Below are 24,367 nucleotides of genomic sequence, written 5' to 3'. Positions count from 1 at the left end.
CACTGTAGATAAACCCACAGAGGGTGTGGGAGAGGTGTTAATGGGAATAAATTTTGTATGGAAGCTTTAATGCAGATAAAATGTACATAAAGGGCTCTTTCAGGTGGGAATAGCCTGGTAAAAGAAAAAATCCTTATAGGTGCTGTGTGTTTTCCCTACCAAGAATTAACACACTGATTAACAAAACTGCTTTTCAGAAAACTTTTTACTCATTTCAAACAGAAACTTAAAATCTGCCAGAGCAAGCAGTCATACAGAGTATTCTTAATGAAAGGGCAGATTTTGTAGTGTCCCTTTCCCTTCTGAATGCCACCTATCCATTTTACCTGGGGAAAAAAAAATTAGCAAGAGATTTTTACCTTAAAACCCAAGATCTGACCCTACTGCTCATGGGAGCAAAGAACGTGGTGAGGAACGACATGGAAAAGGTGCACAATCACTTTGATCCTTCAGGATTTTTGACTCAGGAGGTTTGGTCTCAGGATTGGGTGCCCTATCTAATTGTCAGAATTCCTGAGTGGTCTGGGTTGGGAGGGATCTTAAATTTCATCCCATTCCAGCCCTGCCATGGGCAGGGACACCTTCCACCATCCCAGCTTGCTCTGAGGCCTGTCCAAGCTGGCCCTGGACACTTCCAGGGATGGGGATTGTAAGCAATTTGTGGTTTAAATCAATCTGAACACTGCCAGCAATAAATCCTGCCACAGACAAGAGATTTCCATGCTCTGCTTTGTTTTCAGTGGGAAAGCTGGACTTTCAAGTGGTTTTCCATAAAGAATTTGATAATATTTGGGGGGTGTTTTCCCAAGGAGATGTAGCAGGAAGGCCATGAGAGGTTTCCTGTGGGAGAGGGAGGGTTTGGGGCGTTTATTCCATGCAGGCAGGCAACATCCACTCTTGGAAGTGCTCTCCCACTCTGGCAGCTCTGCTGCCAGCTGGAGCTGCTGGAGGCACTGGCATGGGAGTGCTGCCTGTGGGCATTCCAGGAGCCTCCTGAAGATTAAAAGAACAAAAATCAGACAGGATAATGCTGCCAGTGGAGAAGATGTGTTTCCAATCCTTTTATTTCACACTGTGTTCTCTAAATTGGGGCAGTCAGAGGTGGATTGGATTCCCTGCTGCTCCTTCCCCTCTGATTCTGGGGATTCCCCAGCAAGGCAGGAGCACAGCTGCTGAGTGGAAGTCTCCACAAAGGGCCCCCAGGAACTCAAAAGCTCCAACTGGAAACTCTACAGTGAAATTCAGGCACTTTCTTGCAGTCTAAACCAGCTGGAGATGGGGCATCAGGATGACCTGAGTTGTACACTGCACTTTAATCAATCTCAGGGGCATGGGAGGTCAAAAAGGTGGAATGACACTTGGGAAAGGAATTAATACATTGATCTGCAGGCTCACACCAATATATTGATCTGCAGGCATGTTCACACCCTTGGGGAGGGAACACAGTCCATAGCAGTTTGTTGCAGACTCTAAAAAAAGGCAGCCCGGGGTTAAATAAGAAGCTGTTGAGCTGATGGTGCCCTGGAGAGGAATGACATCCCTTGACTGAAGTTTTTATTCTTGTGGGGTTTTATTTATATACAGATTCTTTCACCCAAAACCATAATTCATTTATTGTTGGGTATTTTGGTGTCATTGATCAGCACTGTTTGAAAACTCCAGCATGAACATGTTGCTATCAAGGAGAGGTAGTGACAGGGAAGGAAATGAGGTGGAAAATGGGGATGAAGAATTATGTGCTCACGTATCACTGGCCCTTGGATTTTCCCCAAAATTGAAAGAGGATGAATTAATTCCAGTAATAAGAGCAGTTTGCAGGCTTTGTGACACCTCTGTCAGCTGCTTGGTTTTAAGTTACAAAATAAATGCTTTAAGAAAGTTGTTTTTTAGGATGGACCTGTTCTTCTTACAGGAAAAGATGGGAAAGGTCAGAGGAATTCTTTTGGTTGTACTGTACTAACCCTGCTGAATGCTGATGAAATGTAATTATTTCCCAACAGAGCTTTCTGTCTGTGGATATCAGTGAATTCTTACAGGCTCCTATTTTTATTTAATAAATTCATAAGGTGATAAACCCTGGATTTAAAGCCCGATTTAAATTTCACGGCTGTTGGGTAAAGCTTGTTGTGTTGGACTAAATGACCTCTGGAGATCTCTCACAAGCAGCTCATCCTGTGTTTCTACAAGCAGGAAAACTCCTTAAAATGCTGGTGAAGGATTATTGCCCATGTGCATGGGATGATTGGGATGAGATGAGCTTTAAGCTCTTTTCCACCCCAAAGCATCTGTGATTCTGTTCTTTTATTACATTACAATATCTTGTGGAAGAGTCTAGAAAGGAATCTGTTTTCCTAAATCCCCACTGTCTTGTTTTCAATGTGAAGGGTGTGGTTTCCCAAAACCTGCACTGCAGATTACACCTTGTCTGTGTTTAATATTCAGGCTCCTGAAATTATATTCCCAAATTTCCTGGGCTTTAAGACAACTTGAAGGAAAATTAGAAGTGGAGATAAAAGGAGAAGACCAGGAAAAAAGGGAGATTTATTGGCAAGAGAGTAAAATTGAGGAGGAAAAGGAATTAAAATTTGAGGTGGAGAAGATAGGACAAGACCAGGAAAAAATGTGATTTAATGTCAGGACAGGACAATCCAGGAGGGAAAGGACTTAAACCTTTGGGGAAGAGTAAAATCACAGTCTCTAAACTAAATCTCCAATACCCAAAGTGAGTCAAGTACTCACTGCATGACCCAGTGACTAACAATGCAATTTGAATTAATCTCGTAGACGTTAAAGCAGCAGGAGCAGTTGGGATTTGAGAGTCAGAATCCATAAAAGAGCTAATTAGACCACAAAATCAGAGAATCAGAATGTGGCAGGTGAACTCCAACCAGAGAAATTAGACTTCATTTCTTATAAGTGGTTGGATGACCGCAAGATCATTGGGAGAGAACTTTGGTGGTACCATTTCCTTCAGTTTATTAAAGAATTTGTCCCCAGGAAGGATAGAAAGGACTCTAATAAGACTTTCAGCACTGTCTCTCAACATCCTCATGGAAATGCTGGTCACAGAAAGACTTTTATGTGCTTTTAGTTGGATTTTCATGTTTGTTAAAAGGCAAATTCCTCTTATAACAAGATTGATGTCTCAAGTCCAAAGCTGTGGCATCAGGAGAAAGAGATGGGGTCATGGATTTGGGCTACTTATTTCCATTCCAGATCATCGGTGCTAGACAGACTTACCTCTTCCTGCTGGCACCAGGGAATTCCTGGAGGATATTTACCAGCAGTGGCTGCAGCCACAGTTCCTCATCATTTTCCACTGTTCCTTCACCTTAGGTCAGCTTGGGCACGGATCAAAGAGATTAAAAAAGCTCCTTGCCACCCATAATGTGATCTCTTAAGTGAAAGGGATTTCAAAAGCTGTGGTCTTGTCTTCCCTGTTCTCAAAATTTATTGTATTTGTGCATTAATTTGCCTCTTTGCCCTCCAGATAATATTTGTGCTTTAGTGCAGTGGAAATTTTGATATTTGTTATCAGCAAGTTCATGGCAGTTGGCTGTTGAGAGTCCGAGGGTTATCCATGAAAGGAATTCTTGTTTTTGTCTGCTGACACTTTACATTTTGGGATGCCTTTAAGCCCTATTATCTCTTTCAGCTTGATACCAAACTAAATCTTCTGAATCATGATGATTCAGAATCGTGATTTCATGTCTCTGATTCATTCCCTTTTCAGATTTTGATGCCTGATTCCATCCCTGGAAGTGTCCAAGGCCAGGTTGGACTTTGGGGCTTGGAGCAGCCTGGGATAGTGGAAGGTGTCCCTGCCCATGGCAGGGGATGGCACTGGATGGGCTTTAAGGTCCCTTCCAACCCAAAGTCAAGAGAAATTCCAAAAATAACTGGATTGACAGTAGAGAAATATGTGGGAGCCCAGCTAAATGTGGAGATTTTAAACAGTGTATTCCATCTGTGATTTGGAAAGGTTTTGTTTTGGGAAGGCTTTTTGGTGTCTTAGTTTTTTTGAGTATGCAAATGCATTGGTTTAATCTCTTGATCATAACATTGCCAAAGAACACACTCATCAAAACCCCAAATTTTGAATCATCCTTCAAGGACAACTAAGTCTTCAAGGTTAGGATTTTGTTGTGTGCCAGCCTGAAGAAAGCTGGGCTGGTTGAAGCTATGAAGTGTAAAAATGCGATTAACTCATGTAGGAGGTTCACCAGCCTATCCAGTGATGGGTTTGCAGCCATGAGCTTTTGGATTTTCATTTATATTTGCTCTTAGGGTTTAGCTGCTCCTAATGCACAGTTTTGTTTGGATTCACATTTTATTGGTTTTGGAATTAACCCTCCAGGTGCACTGGAATTAGCAGAGACCATGGAAGTAATCATCCAGGGTTCTTCTGGCTCATCCAATGCCTAAAAATATGGCGGCATTGGAAAATTATGGTAGTATTTGAAAATTTACAGGGTGCTTCCTTTATCCTAATCTGAGTAGAGTCAAGGATAAGCTCCCATCACCTGGGAATTCAGTAGGATGATGAAGTTCCTGGAGGATATCCACAAAACCTACAGGATTTTTCCAAAGGATGTGAATTCACTTGGGTCTCAAAGAAGTAGAATTTGCCTTGAAATTGCAAGACAGCCAAAATCAAAGAATCCTAGAAAGTCCTTTTGGAAGGGAACTTAAAGCCCATCCAGTGCCACCCCTACCATGGGCAGTGACACCTTCTAATATCCCAGGTTGCTCCAAAGTCCAGCCTGGCCTTGGACACTTCCAGGGATCCAGGGGCAGCCACAGCTGCTCTGGGCACCCTGTGCCAGGGCCTGCCCACCCTCCCAGGGAACAATTCCTTCCCAATATCGCATCTCTCCCTGTCCTCTGGCACTGGGAAGCCATTCCCTGTGTCATGTCCCTCCCTCCCTTGTAAAGAGTCTCTCCATCTCTCCTGTAGCTCCTTCAGGTACTGGAAGGTCAAAACAAGGTCACCCTGAAGCTTCTCTTCCCCAGGCTGAACATTTGTCCCAGACCTTCCTCCCAGCCAAGCAGCTCCATCCCTCTAGGAAAATTTAAGAGAAAGGCTGTGTAAAAGCAGGCAAGAAGCAACAAAAGGGAGGAAAAGCCTTTCTGAACTTTAGGAAAGAAGGAAAATCCAAACTTTTATGGATGACTGATGTTCCCTCCTTAAAATACTTAAAAATATTTGGTTTATGACCAAGAGGTCAGGCACATTTCAGATATTTGTGGCCTCTGATTGCATCTGGGAGATGATAATTTTGTCCTGTGGGCACAGACTGTAATCTGCCTGCAAAACAAGTACAAAATCCAATCTAACACTCCCACCCGCACTTGATTTGCTGTTTGACACAAATGAGAGGTTTGGGAATACTTCCAACCCAGAGTAATAAACCCATTAAACCCTCAATAATAAACCTATTAAACCCCTAGTAATAAAAAAATCATGTTATCTGCCATGAGAACAATAATTCTCACCAACAGCATCATTTGGATCCTCCAGCAGAATTCCTACCTTGAGCTGTGAGATTTGCTGGAATACTGGGGGAGTTGTCCAAAATCAGGAGCTTGGTTGGCTTGGGTAAGAATTGTGGGGAACTTCTGCTCCTGAAGAAGAGAAATTCAAACTGAAGGAAGCTGTTTTTGTGGCAGAGTGGTCCCTAAGAAATGTTTCAGCCTGCAGGAAAGGGGGATACCCACCGTGCTTGTCTCTGATTTGGAGACAAGTAGGAATAACAGCCTTGTTTTGCTGTTTTCCAGCTCAAACATTCCAGGCACAAATCCTCAATTAACCTGCCTAAATCCTGTCATCATCATGAGCAAGAGTTGAGGATATAATAGGAGGTTTCTTTTGCAAAGGATGATAATGATATAATGAATATTGTTGACATTCAAGCCCTTGTCATTATATTTCAGAGTTAATGTTCCTTCAGAGGTGTCTTAGTCATTCCCATCTCCCAGGATTGTGTTTTCCTGCTGTTTGAGATGGAGAGAGATAATTTGTTACCCTGGAACACTGTTGGTTTCTATTCCTGAGGGTTTCCTGGTAATGTGGAAGCAGAGCTAGTAATACAAATCTGAATTTACCACATCAGATAAAGGCTGTCACCTTGTAGGTGATGGCATCTCTAATAAATGTGGGATGTATTTTCTGGGAAATAAAGTAGTGAGTCATTTATATTCCCAGGTTTCCAGGTTTGTTTTATCATGCAGTACTTCATGAATTAGAGATGGAAATAGGAGTCATCCTGGACATCTGAGGAGTCACCAGAATAACAGCAGTACTTGCTCTGTCTCTTTGGATGGACACATTTTTCTTGATTCTGGATAAACACCAGGAGATGAATCCTAGGCTCCACAGTGTGGAGGGAGAGATGTTCCCCCTCTGTTCTGCTCAGGAGAGAGCCTACCTGGAATTGTGTGCACAGTTCTGGTGCCTCCAGAAGTGTTCATGAAGTACTGCATGATAAAATATAGGAGGGACATGGAACTCTTGGAGCAGGTCCAGAGGAGGCCATGAAGATGCTGAAGGGACTGGAGCACCTTCCCTCTGGAACCAGGCTGGGAGAGCTGGGGCTGCTCAGCCTGCAGAAGGGAAGGGTGTGTGGAGACCTCACAGCTCCTTCCAGGGCCTGAAGAGATACAGGGAAGCTGGAGAGGGACTCTGCATTGGGAACTGGGGTGCCAGGACAAGGGAGAATGACTTCCTAGTGCCAGAGGGCAGGGATGGATGGGATATTGGGAAGGAATTCTTCCCTGGGAGGGTGGGCAGGCCCTGGCACAGGGTGCCCAGAGAAGCTGTGGCTGCCCCTGGATCCCTGGAAGTGCCCAAGGCCAGGCTGGATGGGCTTGGAGCAGCCTGGGACAGTGGAAGGTGTCCCTGGCCATGGCAGGGGTGGCACTGGATGGGCTTTAAGGTCTTTCCAGCCCAAACCAGTCTGGGATTCTGGGATTCTATGAAATGGGTGAGGTAGAAATGGGCCAGCATTTGAGATGCAGAGACACTATGGCCCTGTCTTGGAATCTCTTCCATTCCTTTTGTAATTTACCTCTTTTTGTTAGTTAGTCTCCTCTTGTTTGGGTTTTTTTATTCTGGTTTGGGTTTTTTGGTCTCAGTTTCTGTGATGCCTGTGTCCCCAGTGGCCTTTGAGGGCTGTGTTGCCTCCAGCAATCACAGGTGCTGTTTCTGCTGCTTCGTGTCAGGGTAGGAGCAACCTCTGCAAGGCTGTGAAGAGCTTTCTGCCTGTAAATACATTTGCAGCTCCTTTTAAGGTCTGCTGTCATCTGGTGGCCCTTTACCTGCCAAAACTTCAGGACTCTCACCATATTTTTTATGCAAATCACTGGGGATGAGTTGTGGTGGAAAGCCTTGAGTGGGTTTGCATAGGAATATACTCTCACCTCTTTTTAGTCCTGCTGTTTTCTCCTTGGCTTTGGGACTTTCTTTAGGATTCAGGTTATATGGGAATGAACTGTTCCCTTGCTTCTCTCCAGCTCTGTACCTGTTCACTCAGGGAATGAATTTAGTCATTACCAGTGTTGGTAATGACTAAATGGGATTAAATTTATTGGGATGTCACTGGTTTCTGTTTTCAGGGTCAGGATAAATTCTACCAGGGCTGTTTTTTTGAAGCAGAACTTTCTGAAAGTTCCCCATTTTCCATACCCGCTGTTCCCGCACTTCCTAGCAAGTCTTGTACCTGTTGGTGACATATCTGGGGGTGAAATTTGGGTTAAAGTTGCCCATTTTGGTACAAAGTGATGACTGCAAAGAGGGACAGAGAGTGTCCACACCAACAGCAAGTCCTTATCCAAGGAGCTGCTTCCCACTGGCTCTGAGAGGCTCTGGGAAATTAATTCCATGTTGGAACAGTTGTGGACCCTCAAGACAGGATTTTTGTAGGAAACAGATTAAACTCTTTTTCTTTCTTGTCCATAAAGACAACATTATCTCTCTCTACAAGTTTAGTGATAAAAATGATAATTCTTCATCAGTGTTATGGTGGTATAATCCAAATTATCCAATCAGATAATTGGATTTAATGATGATGCTTTGCTTGCTAATCTTTGTGGGAATATCTGTTTAATATCTTTATCAACGATCTGGATGAGAGGGTGAAATGCACCCTCAGTCAGTTTGTGAAGAACACCAAGCCAGGTGGGGGTGTGGATGTGCTGGAGGGCAGGAAGCTCTGCAGAGGCATCAGGACAGGCTGGATCCATGGGCTGAGGTTCAGCAAGGCCAAGTGCCGGGTCCTGCCCTGGGGTCACCCCAAGCCCTGCAGCTCCAGGCTGGGGCAGAGGGGCTGGAAAGGGCCCGTCAGGAAAGGCCCTGGGGGTGCTGTGCCAGTGGCTGGACAGGAGCCCAGGGGGGCACAGGGGTCCCTGGGCTGGCCCTGCTGAGGGACCTTGAGGGCTGGGTCCAGTTCTGGGCCCTGAGAGCCCTGGAGGGGCTGGAGCGTGTCCAGGGCAGGGAACGGAGCTGGGGAAGGGGCTGGAGCCCCAGGAGCAGCTGAGGGAGCTGGGAAAGGGGCTCAGCCTGGAGCAAAGGAGGCTCAGGGGAACCTTCTGGCTCTGCACAACTCCCTGACAGGAGGGGACAGCCAGGGCGGGTCGGGCTCTGCTGCCAGGGAACAGGGACAGGACAAGGGGAAACAGCCTCAAGCTGTGCCAGGGGAGGCTCAGGTTGGACACCAGGAGGAATTTCCCCATGGCAAGGGAGCTCAGGCCTTGGCAGGGGCTGCCCAGGGAGGTTTGGAGTCCCCATGCCTGGAGGTGTCCAAGGAAGGGCTGGACGTGGCACTCAGTGCTCTGGGCTGGGGACAAGGTGGGGATGAGGCACAGCTTGGACTCCATGGGCTGGGAGGGATCTTCCAGCCTCAATTATTCCTAGATTCTGTGAATCAAATCAGTCCTCCAGAATATGGCAAAGGTGTTTCTGCCTTAGGATGTGCACAAATGAGTTCACAACATTCACAGTCATGTTTTTAGGAACACAGTTGCAAAGTCTGCCATATATCTGAAAGTAATTTTAATTTCCTTTCCTAAACAAGTTTATCTATTCTAAAATATCCTTCCAAACTAACCTGATACAAAAGTGTTGTCACACAAGAATTTTTTTGTCACGGCTTCCAATTACAGGTGTATTTCAGACTACTCTTGGAGATTCCTAAGGGGCTTTTTGGTTTGTTTGTTTTTTTTTTTTTTGTTTAGATCTGTTATTTCTACAAAGGAAATTAAATTGATTGGAAATTAAGCGAATCCAGCTGACAGATGTGGTTTAGAAGGATGCTATATACCTATGGACCAGTCAGAATGAAGTTGTAGCAAGCCCTCCTTAGCACATGGATGTAATGCAGGGAAGAAACAGTGATTTTTTCCTTATTAGCAATTTTAATTAACTTTTAATTGATTTCTAGCAAGATAAATGGTTTCATTACCAAGCCTTACAATGAACACCATCACTGGAATTAAGCATTCCCAGCAACTGTTCTGAAAACAAAACATGCAAATCTCTTATGATCTTCACAGATGTCATTCATAAAGGCAAATAAATGAGAATAGCTTGCTCACAGAGTGCCCTTTGTTTAATTTACATAACCTTGTTCATCATGCCCTAATTTAATTAAGAGGAGGCAAAATAACAGGTCAGCATTTCAACCTGAGAGCTCTATGAAAACCTATTAAATTTGTCCATCCCTATAATTATGTGATCACAAGAATTATTTGGCTGTCACTGAAATCTGAGGCTTGGTTCAGTATGTGAACCAACTAAAGAGATCACGATGGTTTTCTGTGGCAATCAGCAGCCTGTTATGAGCATGGAAGAATAAGAATGAAATGTGGTAATGTTTGGGTGTGAAGAACAGGATGAACAAAACAGAAATTTAAGTTCTTCAGAGAGCAGCAATGAAAATATCACTGAGTGTGACAAATGTGTTAAGAAAGAAACTTTCTAACTGATGTGTCCCTTCTGTCTGTCTGTATTGATCCTTCATCTAAATTCATATTCCATAAGTATTTGGGCAGCAATGAAACAGTACATCAGTGTTAAATAAAAATTCCTCTTAGACACCACCCAATCCTGAAGATCCTTCAGCATCAGAATTGTTTGAGGGCTTGGCTTCACAAGCATCAAATTCATTTTGTGTTGAAGTTCAGAGAATCATAGGATAGAATCCCAGAATCACTGAGGCTGGAAAAACTTCCAGGATTGAGTCCAGCCTGTGCCTGATCCCAGCCCAGAGCACTGAGTGCCACGTCCAGGCTTCCTTGGAGACCTCCAGGCATGGGGACTCCAAACCTCCCTGGGCAGCCCCTGCCAAGGCCTGAGCTCCCTTGCCATGGAGAAATTCCTCCTGGTGTCCAACCTGAGCCTCCCCTGACACAACTTCAGGCCATGTCCTCTTGTCCTATCAGAAGTTTCCAAGGCTGAGCAACTAAATGTGTCTTTTCTCCTGAAGAAATCCAGCTGGGATCCAGTTAGCCTGGCTTCTGTCACTGGGAATGGAGCCATTTGTTTCTGTGGGATGTATTATCTTCAGTCAAAGCTCAGAGAGAGGCAAGCTGCCCCTAACAAGCTCTCCTGGACACCACAGGAGAGCTTCCTGGGAGGCAGAATCCTTCCCTGCCTCACCTGGTTTCTCTCCTGTGGTTGTCTCCCTTGGGGGTTTGCAATTTGTCCATTAATCCATGTTTTTCCTGATGTCTCTTCAGGCTACAGATGCAGATGCTGGGGTCAATGGTCAAGTCCATTACAGCCTGGCAAACTTCAACAACCTTTTCCGGATCACCTCCAACGGCAGCATTTACACAGCAGTGAAACTGAACAGGGAAGTGAGGGATTACTACGAGCTCATCGTGGAGGCGACAGACGGAGCTGTGGACCCCCGGCGCTCCACGCTCACCTTGGCCATCAAGGTGCTGGATATTGATGACAACAGCCCTGTGTTTACCAACGCCTCCTACACTGTCTGCGTGCCAGAAAATCTCCCACCAGGAACTGTCTTCCTGCAGCTGGAGGTAAGGAAGCATCAGTGAGTGAAGGTGGTGTGTGTTTGTTCTGCAATATTCAGGGTTCTTATTCAACTTGGCAGTGAGACTGCAATAAAAGATTGTGAACTGGAGCGTGGGGGCAAGATTTTTGCCCAGAGCAGCTGTGGCTGCCCCTGGATCCCTGGAAGTGTCCAAGGCCAGGTTGAATGGGGCTTGGAGCAGCTTGGGATAGTGGAAGGTGTTCCTGCCTACAGCAGGGGGTGGCACTGGCTGGGCTTTGATGTCCCTTTCAACCCAAACCCTTCTGGGATTCTGTGAGTCTGAAAAATGCTTGGCCTTTAGCCAGGTACCAGAAAAACCCTTTAAAAGATAAAGTTATTTAGGAAATAATAGCAATTAATAAAAACAAATAATGAAACAGCAAAACCTACACTGCCACTGTTTAGATAGACAGATAGCAATAGGCCGAGGGGAAGAGTTTTAAACTAAAAGAGGAGAGATATAAATCAGGTGTTCGGGAGGAATTGTTACCTGGAAGGTGGTGAGGGGCTGACACAGGTTGACCAGAGAAGCTGTGGATCCCTGGAAGTGTCCAAGGCCAGGCTGGATGGGGCTTGGAGCAGCCTGGGATAGTGGAAGGTGTCCCTGCCCATGGCAGGGGTGGCACTGGATGGTTTTAAGGTCCCTTCCAGCCCAAACGTTCTGGGATTCTGTGATCCTGACAGTCACCAATAGGAGGTGCCGAGGGAGGAGAACTAAGGCCAGATTGAGTTTCCACTGCCATTTCCCCAGAACATTGTGCTCGTTTCCCATGGCTCAGATCTTCAGTGAATTTCATTCCTTGTGTCTGTGCACATTGAATACAATTACAACAACACAACTAAACTCAAGATGTTTCCAACAGCTTGCCCTTTAAATCTCAGAGGAATATTTTGTGAGAATGGGTTTTGTTTGATGTTCCTCTGTTCCCTGCAGGCCAAAGACGTGGACCTGGGTGCTGATGTGAACTATAGGATCCGCACTGAGGAAGCCCAGCAGTATTTTGCCCTGGACAAGCACACAGGAGAGCTGTCACTCCGGAAGTCCTTGGATTATGAGTCCTTCTCTGACACAGAAGCAACCTTCACCTTCCTCGTGGAAGCCTTCGACAGCAAGGGCACCATGCCTCCTGGGCTGGCCACTGTCACAGTCAGAGTCAAGGTAAAGGGGTCACTCCTCAGCCAAGAACATCCTCTCCCAGTCTTGCCAGAATATTCCATCACCATGCAGGTGTCCTTAGGAAACACCAGCACTCTCTGCTCTCCTGCATCTCACTTGTAGCAGTCTTATTCTGCCGGCAGTTTGTTCAGTTAAACACACACTTTACAACAGCTGTAATTATTTTCCCATGTGCAATTACGTAGTTAAATCCTGGATTTATGAAATCAAAGAACACCTGACACAAATACAGACATTTTGTCCTTTAGAATCCCTAAAAGGCTGAAATAAACCCCTCATGGAATTGTTTGCAAAAGTGACACTGAGACACAATCACTTTCCAGCCCACAAATTGTAATTTTAAGACCAACTGGGGTGTACTGAGTGCTGGTGTGGCACAGTACATCCTGGATTCCAGATTCTGCTGCTGGAAGATCCAACTCTGCAAAGAAACAGCCTGATTTAGTGCCTAGTGCACCATGAACTGCAGTGAGCTACAGCCTCACCTCAGGATTTCAGTGGCCTCCCCAGGAATATGGGGGTGCTGGTGTCTGTTTGGGGATGATCCACAAATGATAAGTGTTTGTAGCTGAGACAGCAGCACTTCCCCATCTTCATTTGCCTGTGTCCAAGAGGAGAGGAGAGCTCAGATGCCTTCATCCTGCCCCTGGCATTCCCAAAGGTGCAGCTCTGTCAGCCATTCTGTCCTTTTGAGCAGATGCTTCAGCAGTTGTGGGAGAGAAGAGACTTTAATTGCTCAGATTTTAGCGAAGGAGCAAAAATTGCAGCAAGACCAAAAGCACAGCTCAGAAACGTTCAGTTTAAATGTGTCTGTGAAAAGTATTCATCAGTCTGGGGTTCAGCCTATTCTGTATCTGCAGGTGCTTGGATTGCCACATGGTTTTGAGTAATTTTGTTTGTCAGTCTCTACTAAGCTCACAATTCTTTTAGGACAGTAAATGTCTCCCATTATTAGCTTTGGTGACAATGCCAGAAGGCTTCTCTGATGCCTCTCTGTCTGCAAAATGTCTCAGTGTGAGGTGCAGGTCACCTGTTCCTGGATAATCTGTGCTTTTCCCCAGCAAATTCCACGTCGTTCACAGGAAGCACCTTTTCCATCATTCCCTGAATTTCTTCTGTTGGACTTTTACAGAGCAAACTGCTCAAACCTCAGGTTTTTTCCTAAAAGAAACCTTTTCCCAGCACACTGAATTTTTGAAAGAGTAGTTTGGGTAGGTTTGTTGGGGTTTTTTAAAGGTTTTCGGGTAGGATTGTGTTCAGAGAAAAGCTGTTGTCTGTTTGATTGTGTGGTTGACTGTATTAATTAATGTCAGGGAAAATTACAGTTCGGCTCGGTGGCCTCAGTTTATCAGCAGCTTGTGCACTCTCAAAGGAGGTTCTGTAGGAATAGGGAATTTAGGGAGGTGATTAATAGGATTAAAAAAATCAGTTCTTGCTCTCCTGGAAATTCTTCCCACACACGAGCAACAAAATGGGAGCGTGATGATGTTTTGGAGAGGCTGGAATACCAAGCTGGAGCCAGAACTAGCAATTTTGGAGTAAAAGTGTGCTTGGCTGGGGGCAGAACAGGGCCTGGATGGGAGGACAAGCAAGGGATACTTCTAGTGAGAAAGAAAATAAATCCAATTTAAAGTGAGCATTTTCATACTCAGTGACAGGCTGAGTTTTGCAACAGATCAGGGAACATAATCAAATATTATTTAAGTGCTGAGATGAAGATGGTGCTTAGATTCCAGCCTGGAGTGAGAAGTAGGACAGAGAACAGAGGAGGACTTTCAGAAAAAACAGACTTAATATCTCAATGTGTTGGGCAGATGTCATTAGGAGGTCTTATGTCAGGTGGCAGGTATTTTGAACACTGGTCACAAGAGGTTTCTGGATGGTTTAATTTGTGCTTAAAGATGAACTTGCCACGTACAAAAATCACAGGGGTGGGGGGAGAGGGTGGAGGGTGAAGGCAGAACCCTGTGCTGCCATTCCTGTTTTGGATGGGAAGGGTCCTCAAGACACCTCAGAAGGCTGATCCAAGAGTCAGAGCAGCAGCAGCAGGGTGCAGAATCTTGAAACCAAGTGAGAACAAGAACAGGTCTCCTTTCCCTCCCACTCAGCACCTCCTGCTCCTGCTGCAGGAACTGGATGTGTTTCCTCTGAGTACTTCCTGAGCTTTCCCTTTATTTAGAGGTTGGGCTTTGAGTAATTACTTTAATACAGGGTTTGAGAGCCCAAATAGGAACTAAACCAAGTGCAAATGCCCCACAGTCCCCAATGTAACACAAAATTGAACTAGGGGGGAAGCAGAGGCAGTGCTCAAGGGGCCAAGCTCATGTCACCATCACAGATCCAACCCCTCCAACCCTCAGAACTTTATTTGTGTTATTACTGAGGTCTCCAGCCCTCTGGGGCTCCCACTGCTCCACTCACATTTGTCATTTCTCCCAGCCCAGCTCTTCACTGCAAGCTGTAATTTTTCCTGGGTAATGGAATTCTGTTAAGCAGCTATGGATGTCTGATGGTGTTGTCCATCATTTGTGTGCTATCCAGCAGAATGAGCACACCCAGAGCCCCCTGCTCCCTGTGGCTGCAGGAGGGGGATGCACAATGGGCTATTCTTTGGACTCCCAGCCCTTGGCATGACAAGTTACAAATAGTTTGTATTAACCTGCCCTGAACTAGGTCGAGGCACAGATTGCAGAGCAGGGCTTTCATTGCAGGAGGAATAACTTCATCTGTACCCTCATGTCAGGATGAAACAAGTTATTGGCCTCTGCTGCAGCCAAAAGGCTCCTTGCATTGTAAGGACATCCTAGGACTCCCTTGGCACAGAAAGCCAAAGGTAAATCAATTAATTCATAGAATCATTTAATTGGAAATGACCTCTGAGATCACTGAGTAAAACCATTAACCCTGCACCACTAAACTGTGTCCCCAAGTGCCACATTCACACATCTTCTGAGAACTTCCACCGCTGTCTGGGCAGCCCCTTCCAATATCTGGCCACCCTTTAGGTGAAGAAATCTTTCCTAATATCCAACCTGAACCTCCCCTGGCACAGCTTGAAGTTGTTTCCTTCTGTCCTGTCGTTCCCTGGGAGAAGAACCTGACTCCCACCTGACTCCAACCCCTCTCAGGGAGTCACAGAACATTGCATCCATTTAAGTATTTCCTAGGAGGAGTAGTCTTTAAGTAGCACTGATTTCTTACCACCACCTCCAACACACCAAGATTTTTCTCTTTTTCCTGTTCTCAGATTTCTTTAACTGCTTTCTTAACTTCTCCCCTGAAGCTGCAAGAAGCCATGGGATGTCTGAAAGGGCTGAGTTTGTTTTGCTTCTTGCTGTACCCACACACATCCCCTCACAATCCAGATGATTCCCAGTACTGGAAAAAGCAAAATCCTTGCAGTTCAAATTATTAGGATTTAGCTTTTGGCAGCAACTACTGTGGTAATAGGGTTTGTTAACAGAAACAGTTGCTCTTACTTGAATAATGTGTTGCTAAACACAAATAATGAGAATTTATGTATCATGGGGCCTGTAAGGCCTCTGCATATTTTATGTTGTTTCCTCCTCTTCTTATTACCAGCATTATTTTTGTATTATTTTGCCTCTTTCTACTTTTTAGAAATGCTTTTCTCTTCTTTCTGGGTTGGGGATTGGTTTGCTTTGGAGTTTTCCGAGGACATTGTGTCGTGGAATGAAGCCATTGTCTCACGTAAAGGATTCAAAGTGAACAAGAAACAAGAATAAATAAAAAGAGGGTTTCAGTTCTAACACTGCCAAAAAAATGAGTATGAGGGGCAGTGAGGTGATTGAGAACTGGATGATCACAGGGGTCATGATCATAGTCACAGAGTGTGGTTGGTGGCTGTCACTGGGGGTGTCCCCAGGGCTCAATACTGGGCCCAGGATCATTTAAACTGTTCATTAATGACTGGGGAGGAGCAGCCCCAGGCATCAGCACAGGCTGGAGGGTCCCTGCTGGAGCAGCTCTGTGGGGAAGGACCTGGGGGACACCGAGCTGTCCCTGAGGCAGCAGAGTGTCCTGGGGTGCTGGGGGACACCGAGCTGTCCCTGAGGCAGCAGAGTGTCCTGGGGGTGCTGGGGGACACCGAGCTGTCCCTGAGGCAGCAGAGTGTCCTGGGACCAAGGAGGCCAATGGCATCCTGGGGGCAGCAGGAAGAGCCACACAATGAACATCTTCTCCCATTTAAAGAACAGAGCAGCATCACAAAACTTACAGGAAGGTTAAAAAAATAATCAGCTGGATTGCCTCCAAAATATTTCTCATTTCTGGTGACACTAATGGAATAACAGGCCTGAATTTGGGCTACAGTGCTGGTAAACAGATTTATTTCTTCTTTCCATCTCAACTGATCAGTTCAATCATCTGCCAGTCATTAATTGTCTTGTGTATTCCATCATGAATATTATCCCTTAATTTATAGGATGAGCTACTTTAGGGCCTCCTGAGCACTAAATGGGAAGGAGATGCAGTTGTGCCATGTGAGCAAGGTCCTATTCTGTGCAGCTTCAGACAAAGCCCTGTGTAAAGCAGCTCTGCACCCACTCAGACAAAATTCAAGGGGCCACTTTGGCCAAATCAGCATCATCACGAGGGTTTGAACTTGGTGTTATTAAATTGTGTTCATTATGAGAGGCCAAGAGAATACAGAAGGATGGAAAGGGACTTGAAGTTCTTGATACTCCAGTATCTGGTGGAATCAAGTATTTCATGGGATCCCAGAATGGTTTGGGTTGGAAAGGACCTTAAAACTCATCCAGTGCCACCCCTGCCCTGGGCAGGGACACCTTCCACTATCCCAGGCTGCTCCAAGCCCCAAAGTCCAGCCTGGCCTTGGACACTGGCAGGGATCCAGGGGCAGCCACAGCTGCTCTGGGCACCCTGTGCCAGGGCCTGCCCACCCTCCCAGGGAACAATTCCTTCCCAATATCCCATTTGACCCTTCCCTCTGTCATTTTGAAGCCATTCCCCTTGTCCTGTCCCTCCAGGCCCTTATAAATTACCTCTCTCCAAGGTCCTCAATCCAGTCATTGCTATCAAAGGGAATTCAGTGATGGACAGATGCAGAGATGGAGTTTTCAGCTTTTCAGCACAGAGGGAGTCTGGATAACAAATATTTGGAGCAAGTCCTGGGCTTTGTTCTGAACAGAGACCAAAGCCCCAGACATATTTTGCTTGTAAGCAGGTAAATAATTGAAGATTACATCTGATGGCTTCTTAAAACACCTCTAACCCTTGAACAGAAGTGGATGCAGCACATGGGTGCAATCCCCAAGCACAGGTTCAGCAATGGGGCAGTAAACCTTCCTCAAAGTGGTTGTAAGAAGTCATGAAATCACCCTTTAAATCTGAGGCATAATCCCACAAGTGGGGCCAAGCTGCAGCATCTTAAAACCATCCCCAGTTAATGGATTCTCCGTATTTCTCACTTTCAAATACATGGGCTGCTTATTTTGACAGTAAGGTAATAACAGCCACATATTTACAGATAACTGTATACCAGTCTTTGTGTCATTATTATCTGGCTGCAGATTTATTCTATTTTTATACAGATTTATTTACAAAACAGAGCGAAAGGCAAAGCATAACACCCCCAAAGCTGTCACCCTACCATAGATACTCTTTATCTACCACTTTTTATTGGTTTTGTTCCCCCTTGCTCCCATGGGGCAGCACAAAAGCACCACAGAATCCTGACATCCCTCCCCTGAACAAAGATCAAGGATGAAGCACAAAGAAAGCACAGTTTGGGAGATATTTGGTTTAATTTTAGTGTTCTTGAGAATCCACATTTGCACCTTCAAAAGCAAGTTAAGACCTATGAAGGGATTTCTTATGCCATCTCAGTAACTCTGCTGTCACTCTCAGAATGTGCACGAATCCACTTCCCCTCCTTATTTAAATTCCTTATTTTCTGAGCAGGACACAGCTCATTCCCAAGACTTACATAGGGCTGTTATTTAGGAAAAAGATGGGTAAGAAATACAGCTCTGTCTGCAAGGAGTATGAAAATGCTGAACAAAAATGTTGGGAAGTGAGACTGTCATCTGGGAATGCCAAAGAGGAGAAACAAAGCAGGAGGGGAGGGAAGGCACTAAGGAGGAAATCAATATGTAATTTAAAACTCATTTAAAACTCACGGTTACTTGCTGTAATGCACCGATACTAGGCCAGGTGCTCCCAGACTGGTGGGGACAGGCCAAACACAGCTAGAGCAGGAGGTGCAGCATTCCTGGCTCAAAATAGCCTCAGGAATGTCACTGTACACAGGGACAGTTGAGGTTTTTTGGTTTATGGGGAAACCAGGGAACCTTTCATGCTTGTGCCCCACTAAGTTAAAAATGTAAATATTTAATACCTGGGTGTTAAACCCTCTCTTTCTCCTCCTTTACTGCTCTGGGGAAAACACTCTAAGGATTCAAATCTCTGCCCCCAGATTCCCACAGAATCATGGAACGTATGGTGTTGGAAGGGACATTAAAGCCCATCCCCTTCCACCCCTGGCCATGTCCCTGCCATGGGCAGGGACTCCTTCCACTGGACCCAGTGACATCTCCCAGTTATTAACACACAGCATTAAATGAGTGACAGACTGGTCTGATTTGAATATACCACAAACCTAAAGACGTTCTAGAGAAGAATAAACTTTAATTGGAAAAAGTGTTTTGGTAGACATCTTGTTTTTTAAAAGGAAAAATAAAAAACAGAGTTTATTTTTAAGTTCCACACAAAGAGAAGCAACTCTGAATGATCCTGCAAAATATTTCAGATATGTTTAGGTGTATGTGCAACTATATATACATACATTTATGTGTCCCTGCCTATCTCAGGCACAAGAATTTCTGCAAATGCCTTTTTGTCTTACAAAAGACATTTTATTTCCTCTTAATTTATTAGAGGTAACAAATACTACCTTTTGAAAAATGAGCCGAGCCTGCTGCCGTGGGAGCAGGTGATGTGGAATTCTCTGCTCTGTTCTCTTGTGGGGCTGTGTTTTCCTGCAGAATTCCCTTCAGCTGGGCAGTCCCACATCCATTGTTTGGTGAATCTTCTGCACCTTCCCCCCTCGTTTTGTGCAGGGGTAATGGAATGGCGAGAGCCAGGGAATGGCCATCCCTATGGAGGAATGGAGTGACTCGACAAAAACATTTGTGAATGCATCTGGAATTTTGTTGGAACTCCAGGACTAAACTCTGAATTCTGTTTTTTGCAGGATATGAACGATTACTCGCCAGTGTTCAGCCAGAAGCTCTACAGGGGAATGGTTGCTCCTGACGCAGTCAAGGGCACAGTTATCACCACGGTCTCAGCTGAGGATGAGGATCCCCCGGTAAGGAAAAACTTCTGTTAATATTCCACACCTATGAGGGAGGAAACTCGAGCCCTCAAAAGTTCCCCCACTCTCTCATGGTCTCAGACTATGAGGAGCTTCACAGAGGAGTAATTCCTACATTTGTTTCATGTCAGCCTGGCTTTGCTGTTCAGGACAGGCTGCATTTCCAAGGCTGCCTCCTGGAGCTGGAAAATCAATGCTACAGTTCCTGTCTGTTAGGGAGGCTTTAGAAAAGCTCTTTATCCAGCTTCAGAGGATGAGAGGAATAGGCAGGAAGGGGAGCTGTGCCTTTCTTTGGGGTAGTTCAAGAGGAAAGAAACCACAGTTTTGTGAGGTTTTGATGTCACAGTCACTGTGCACTTCCCAGCTGAGCCATCGCAGATTGATGTGAAACTGCAGAGCTCACCAGCTGCACATTCCGGGGCAATATTTGAACCCAGGACACCTGCTTTGGGGATAAAGTTTATTTTTGTCCCCGTTGTTTTTTGCTGCTCCCCAGTGAAGCCCTCGAGTGACAGAACTGGGCACACACCCCTGACTCATTGCCTGCTCTGGAGTTTGATGTCAATTTTTGTCATCAGTGTCTGATGAACATCAGTGACCAGATAATCCTCTGAGGACAGGAAAAGCCAGAGCTGGTCTGCCAGCCAGGTTTAATTTTTAATTGCCGGTGTTTGGCATAAGAAGGAGAGTAATCCTCAGAGGAAAGAGTTCAGGGGGAATGTGCCATGCACATTAAAAGCTGATGAAGTGCTTGGACACAATTCAGGTACAGCTTAGCTAAATGTAGTGTGATTGGGGTTTGGGCAGCTCTTATTTAACATTAAATAAATGTTGTTGCCTTACTATGAGGTATTTTGTGCTCTCTTTACCCATTCTGATAAAAGCTCCATTTTATAATCGCTGTGTCTAAGTTTTGAAGACTAAGAGATCACTGAGGGGAAACAAAATAGTTCTGATTAAGTACATTTATAATCCTTAGTCCTGTGCAATCAGCATTTCCAATGCAAAGTTATTTCATTTTTCATTTAACAACCCCAAACCCTACTGAACATTTTGTAATGTTTTTGTCGCCATCACATGAACACCTGTTGATGTTTATGGAGATTTAGAAATGAAGTTACCCTGAAGCCTCTAATAAATGCAAGGGCCATAAAAGCCATCCAGCTGTGGAGGAAAGCTTTTAAAGCAGGTTTTGAAAGGGGGTTTTATTTTAAAATAATGGCTGGTAGTTTTGTCCCTCATCTTTTTTATTTTAAAAGTAAAACTACCAGGCATAAATGACTGTGTTTCTTTTTCTGCCTGAGCCAGCCTGTGCTACTGGAAAATCTCTCTTTATTTGAAGCTGGCTTTGACATTAAATGGTGTCACAAATTATTTGATATGAATTCACTGGAAATTTGGTTTAAAAGCACACAACCTTTTCTCTGCTCAGCAAGGGGACCTTGCTCTAAACTTGCCTTAAGGGATGGAATATTCTTAGTTATCATCAGTATTTTACTTGTGTGGTTTGGGGGTTTTAAACCTGTTGGAATCTTACTTGCAGGGTACTAATACACTTATTTTATCGGTTCAGGGAAAGAAATATGTATCTATTAAAATAATAATTGTTGCTTTAAAATATGCCTGTTTATATGAGCCCAATTTGAAATTTCCAAGCTTAACTTTCCATGTTGTTATTTTGCAAGTAATACATGTAATTCCCATATCCAGAATAAAAGACCAGCCAGATTTTTCCATCATCTGCAATAAAAGCTTTTCAGACCTAATCAGCTCCTCAGAGACAAGCATTGTTTTCAACAAATCCCAACATTGTCAAATTAATATGGATGTTGTGAGGATCCAGCTGGATCCACACAGAACCTGTGTGGGATTTATCTACAGATAAAGAAAATTTTAATTTTTCCAGGAGCAGAAGAACAGATTTGGGGGAAGGAGGAGGAGGAGGTGGGAATGGTGTCAGTGGAGGTGGGCTCTCCATTTCAAATAACAAGTATTAATTTAGGTGAAACACCAAAGGGTGAAAGATACCTGGGACATCATTTTTTTTGTGTATTTCCTAAATTATTTAGGAATTTATAGCATATAGGGGTAAAAGCGAGCTTTTACTATTAAATAAATCCAACAGAAATGTATTTATTGGAGATGGAGATGAAAATGTCTCTTGGTTTTATTTTAAAAAAAAATCCTCCCATCAAACCTTCACACAATGAGTTATTTACAACTCTGTGTATCTTCCATAGGAATGTGTATCCTCATGGACAAATCTGAGGGTGAAAATGTGGGATTTTCTTAATTTAACTGGTGCCTAATACCTTAGTCCACCATTAGAATGTACCATTGATAAGAGGATGGGTTTTGCTGCAAAAACCCCACAGATTTCTAATTTTTGCAAAGAGTTGCTCAGTTAAAACAGAAACAATTTGTGCCAGAGTCAAGCACTTCCTCAGAGATTCTTTGTAATGCTTTTATTTTGACCTGTGGATTTCAAAGTGGTCAAAACCTCCTGGCCTGAAGACATCAGAGACCTCTGATAGTTATTCTACCGATCCTTGGTGAAATGTCAATTAAAACATAAAACCCAGAGCTTTTCTCTAAAGGCCACAGCAAGATTTGCAGGGCTGTTTTGAGTAAATGTCACTTTAAATTCTTACCAGTTGCTCCTTTCTTTTCTAGTTTTAATTCTCTTTTTATTTGCAGTGACTGAGGACATAAATTATGTTTTAATAGCTACTTTTGCATGTGTTATAAATTTGAAAGACCCTTCTGGTCATTGAAATCTGGGAAGTTTTGCCTGAAAATTTTGTTTTCATGAAATCTGGTAAATTAACATTTTGTCCTTTGGTTGTTTGGAACAAACTACAGCAGATTTTTCTACATTTTTAAAGTAGTAACAATTTACATAAATACATAAATAATTTTTCAAATTACTTGGTTTAAGCATCTTAAAGTTGCTTACCCTGCCTTTCCTGGAGGAGTTTCTACCTAATTCCAGGTATAAGCAGGAAATATTAAGCAATAAGCAACAAAACCAAGCCAGAGGGAATGATGGGTCTAAAACAGAGCCATGACTGCTAAGGAAAACTTGGGAACAGCTTAAATTCTTTCTAAATAACTGATAAACCTTATAAGAATAAAATTTCTTGATTTAAAGCACATTGCAACTCAAATTGTTAAGGCAGCCGAGCACGTTTTCCATGTGAACAATCCCTTTAATTGTGAGTTCTCCCTCACGCATCAGCTTGAGCTTCCATTCCAGAGGTGGTGTCCAGCTGCAGCTTAGGGAAGTTTCCATTTATTGGGATATTTTAGTCCCTTGGAGTAGGTGAGTTTAGGCTGTTGGATACTGTGACCAGGACAACTGGTGAGCCCTGTGTAGGGAAGCTCTGCCTCCAAAACACCCCTGGAATTCCATGTAAGCAGGAGCACCCTAAGAGCCTTGGCTGGATTTGTGCTCCCAGAGCAATTCCCAGCTGGCTTTGCCCAGCTGCCCACAATGGGAACAGAAGTGGGACAAAACTAAGACAGAGAGAACTATGGGAGGGGCTGAAATGAGGTGAGCTTCAAGGTCACTATCCCAGAGTGCTCTAAGCACTCCAAAGTGCTCCAAAGTCCAACCTGGCCTTGGACACTTCCAGGGATCCAGGGGCAGCCACAGCTGCTCTGGGCACCCTGTGCCAGGGCCTGCCCACCCTCCCAGGGAACAATTCCTTCCCAATATCCCATCTATCCCTGCCCTCTGGCACTGGGAAGCCATTCCCCCTTGTTGTGGCACCCCATCCCTTGTACAGAGTCTCTCTCCATCTTTCTTGTCAGCCCCTTCAGGCCCTGGAAGGCCACAGTGAGGTCACTCTGAACCTTCTCCTCTCCAGGCTGAACAATCTGAGCTCTCCCAGTCTTTCCTCCCAGAAGAGCATCTCCATCCCACTGATCATCCTGGTGCCTCCTTTGAACTCTCTCCAACAGTTCCATGACCTCCTTATGTTGGAGGCACCAGAACTGTGCACAGAATTCCAGGTGGGAGCCCACCTGCGCAGAGTAAAGGGGGAGAAGCACATCTATGAAAATATTTCCTTTCAAGTCCTGCTTTGCTTCAGTTAAGACAAACGTGTTCAGATTTGGGTTCTCTTAGTTATTTCCCAGCCTTTTCAGGGAAAGATTCCAAAGGTTGGACAAAGCCAGTAGCTGGCTCAATCACCTGCCATCACTTCTGGATATTGCTGGCACAGTCCGCAGTCTCCCAGCCAGCACCTATTGCCGGCCATCTCCTTTATGGGCATTTAGATCATCCTTTGTAGCTGAAGAAATCATCAGCCTGGATTAGTGTTGGATAAATCCCTTGGAGACAAGGAGAGTTTTCTTCCTGGTGAACATTTTACGCACCACTGAAGTGGCCTGGTAATGAGAGATGAAGAAGTGCTTCTGAGTGGTCTCAAAGCTCTTAATCCTCCTAAAATGTGGGCAGGAGAGCACCAGGAGTTGTTTGATAAATGCTCAGTTTATTTGTCAGAGGTGATTCCCAGAACTGACATAAAAAGAAGTGTTTGTTTTTCCTGTACATCCCTTTTCTGATGTGGGTTATCACTGTAAGAGCTGGGATATTTCTGCCATGGGCAATTCCCCTCCATATCCTGCCTTTTTTTAAATTTGAAATGTTAATAGAAACAGATGCAGAACACTAATTTTAATGAGCAGCCAGCTTCCAGAGCTCCAGAACGTCCCATTTAATGCTTTTTCTGTTCTCCTAGCACCTCCTGAGGTTTTCTTTCAGTGGAGCTCTTT

The 24,367-nt window shown here is 44.5% G+C and overlaps 1 protein-coding gene across 3 annotated transcripts in view; it reads left to right on the top strand.

Annotated features, from left to right (window-relative positions):
- Positions 1-24,367, top strand: part of PCDH15 (protocadherin related 15) — a 665,923-nt gene that overhangs the window by 561,610 nt on the left and 79,946 nt on the right. For all 3 annotated transcript variants that reach the window (XM_088059571.1, XM_088059572.1, XM_088059570.1), the window contains 3 exons: positions 10,735-11,040; positions 11,989-12,213; positions 19,466-19,582. In XM_088059571.1, coding sequence (XP_087915697.1) covers positions 10,735-11,040; positions 11,989-12,213; positions 19,466-19,582 — 648 coding nt within the window. The remainder of the gene's footprint in view (positions 1-10,734; positions 11,041-11,988; positions 12,214-19,465; positions 19,583-24,367) is intronic.

This window comes from Pseudopodoces humilis, chromosome 9 (assembly GCF_049639895.1).
Source record: "Pseudopodoces humilis isolate 2021_Gansu_Grassland_sample_001 chromosome 9, ASM4963989v1, whole genome shotgun sequence".
Classification (NCBI taxonomy): Eukaryota; Metazoa; Chordata; class Aves; order Passeriformes; family Paridae; genus Pseudopodoces; species Pseudopodoces humilis.
Note: the sequence above shows the minus strand (reverse complement) of the source record. Positions and strands in the feature narration are given on the sequence as shown.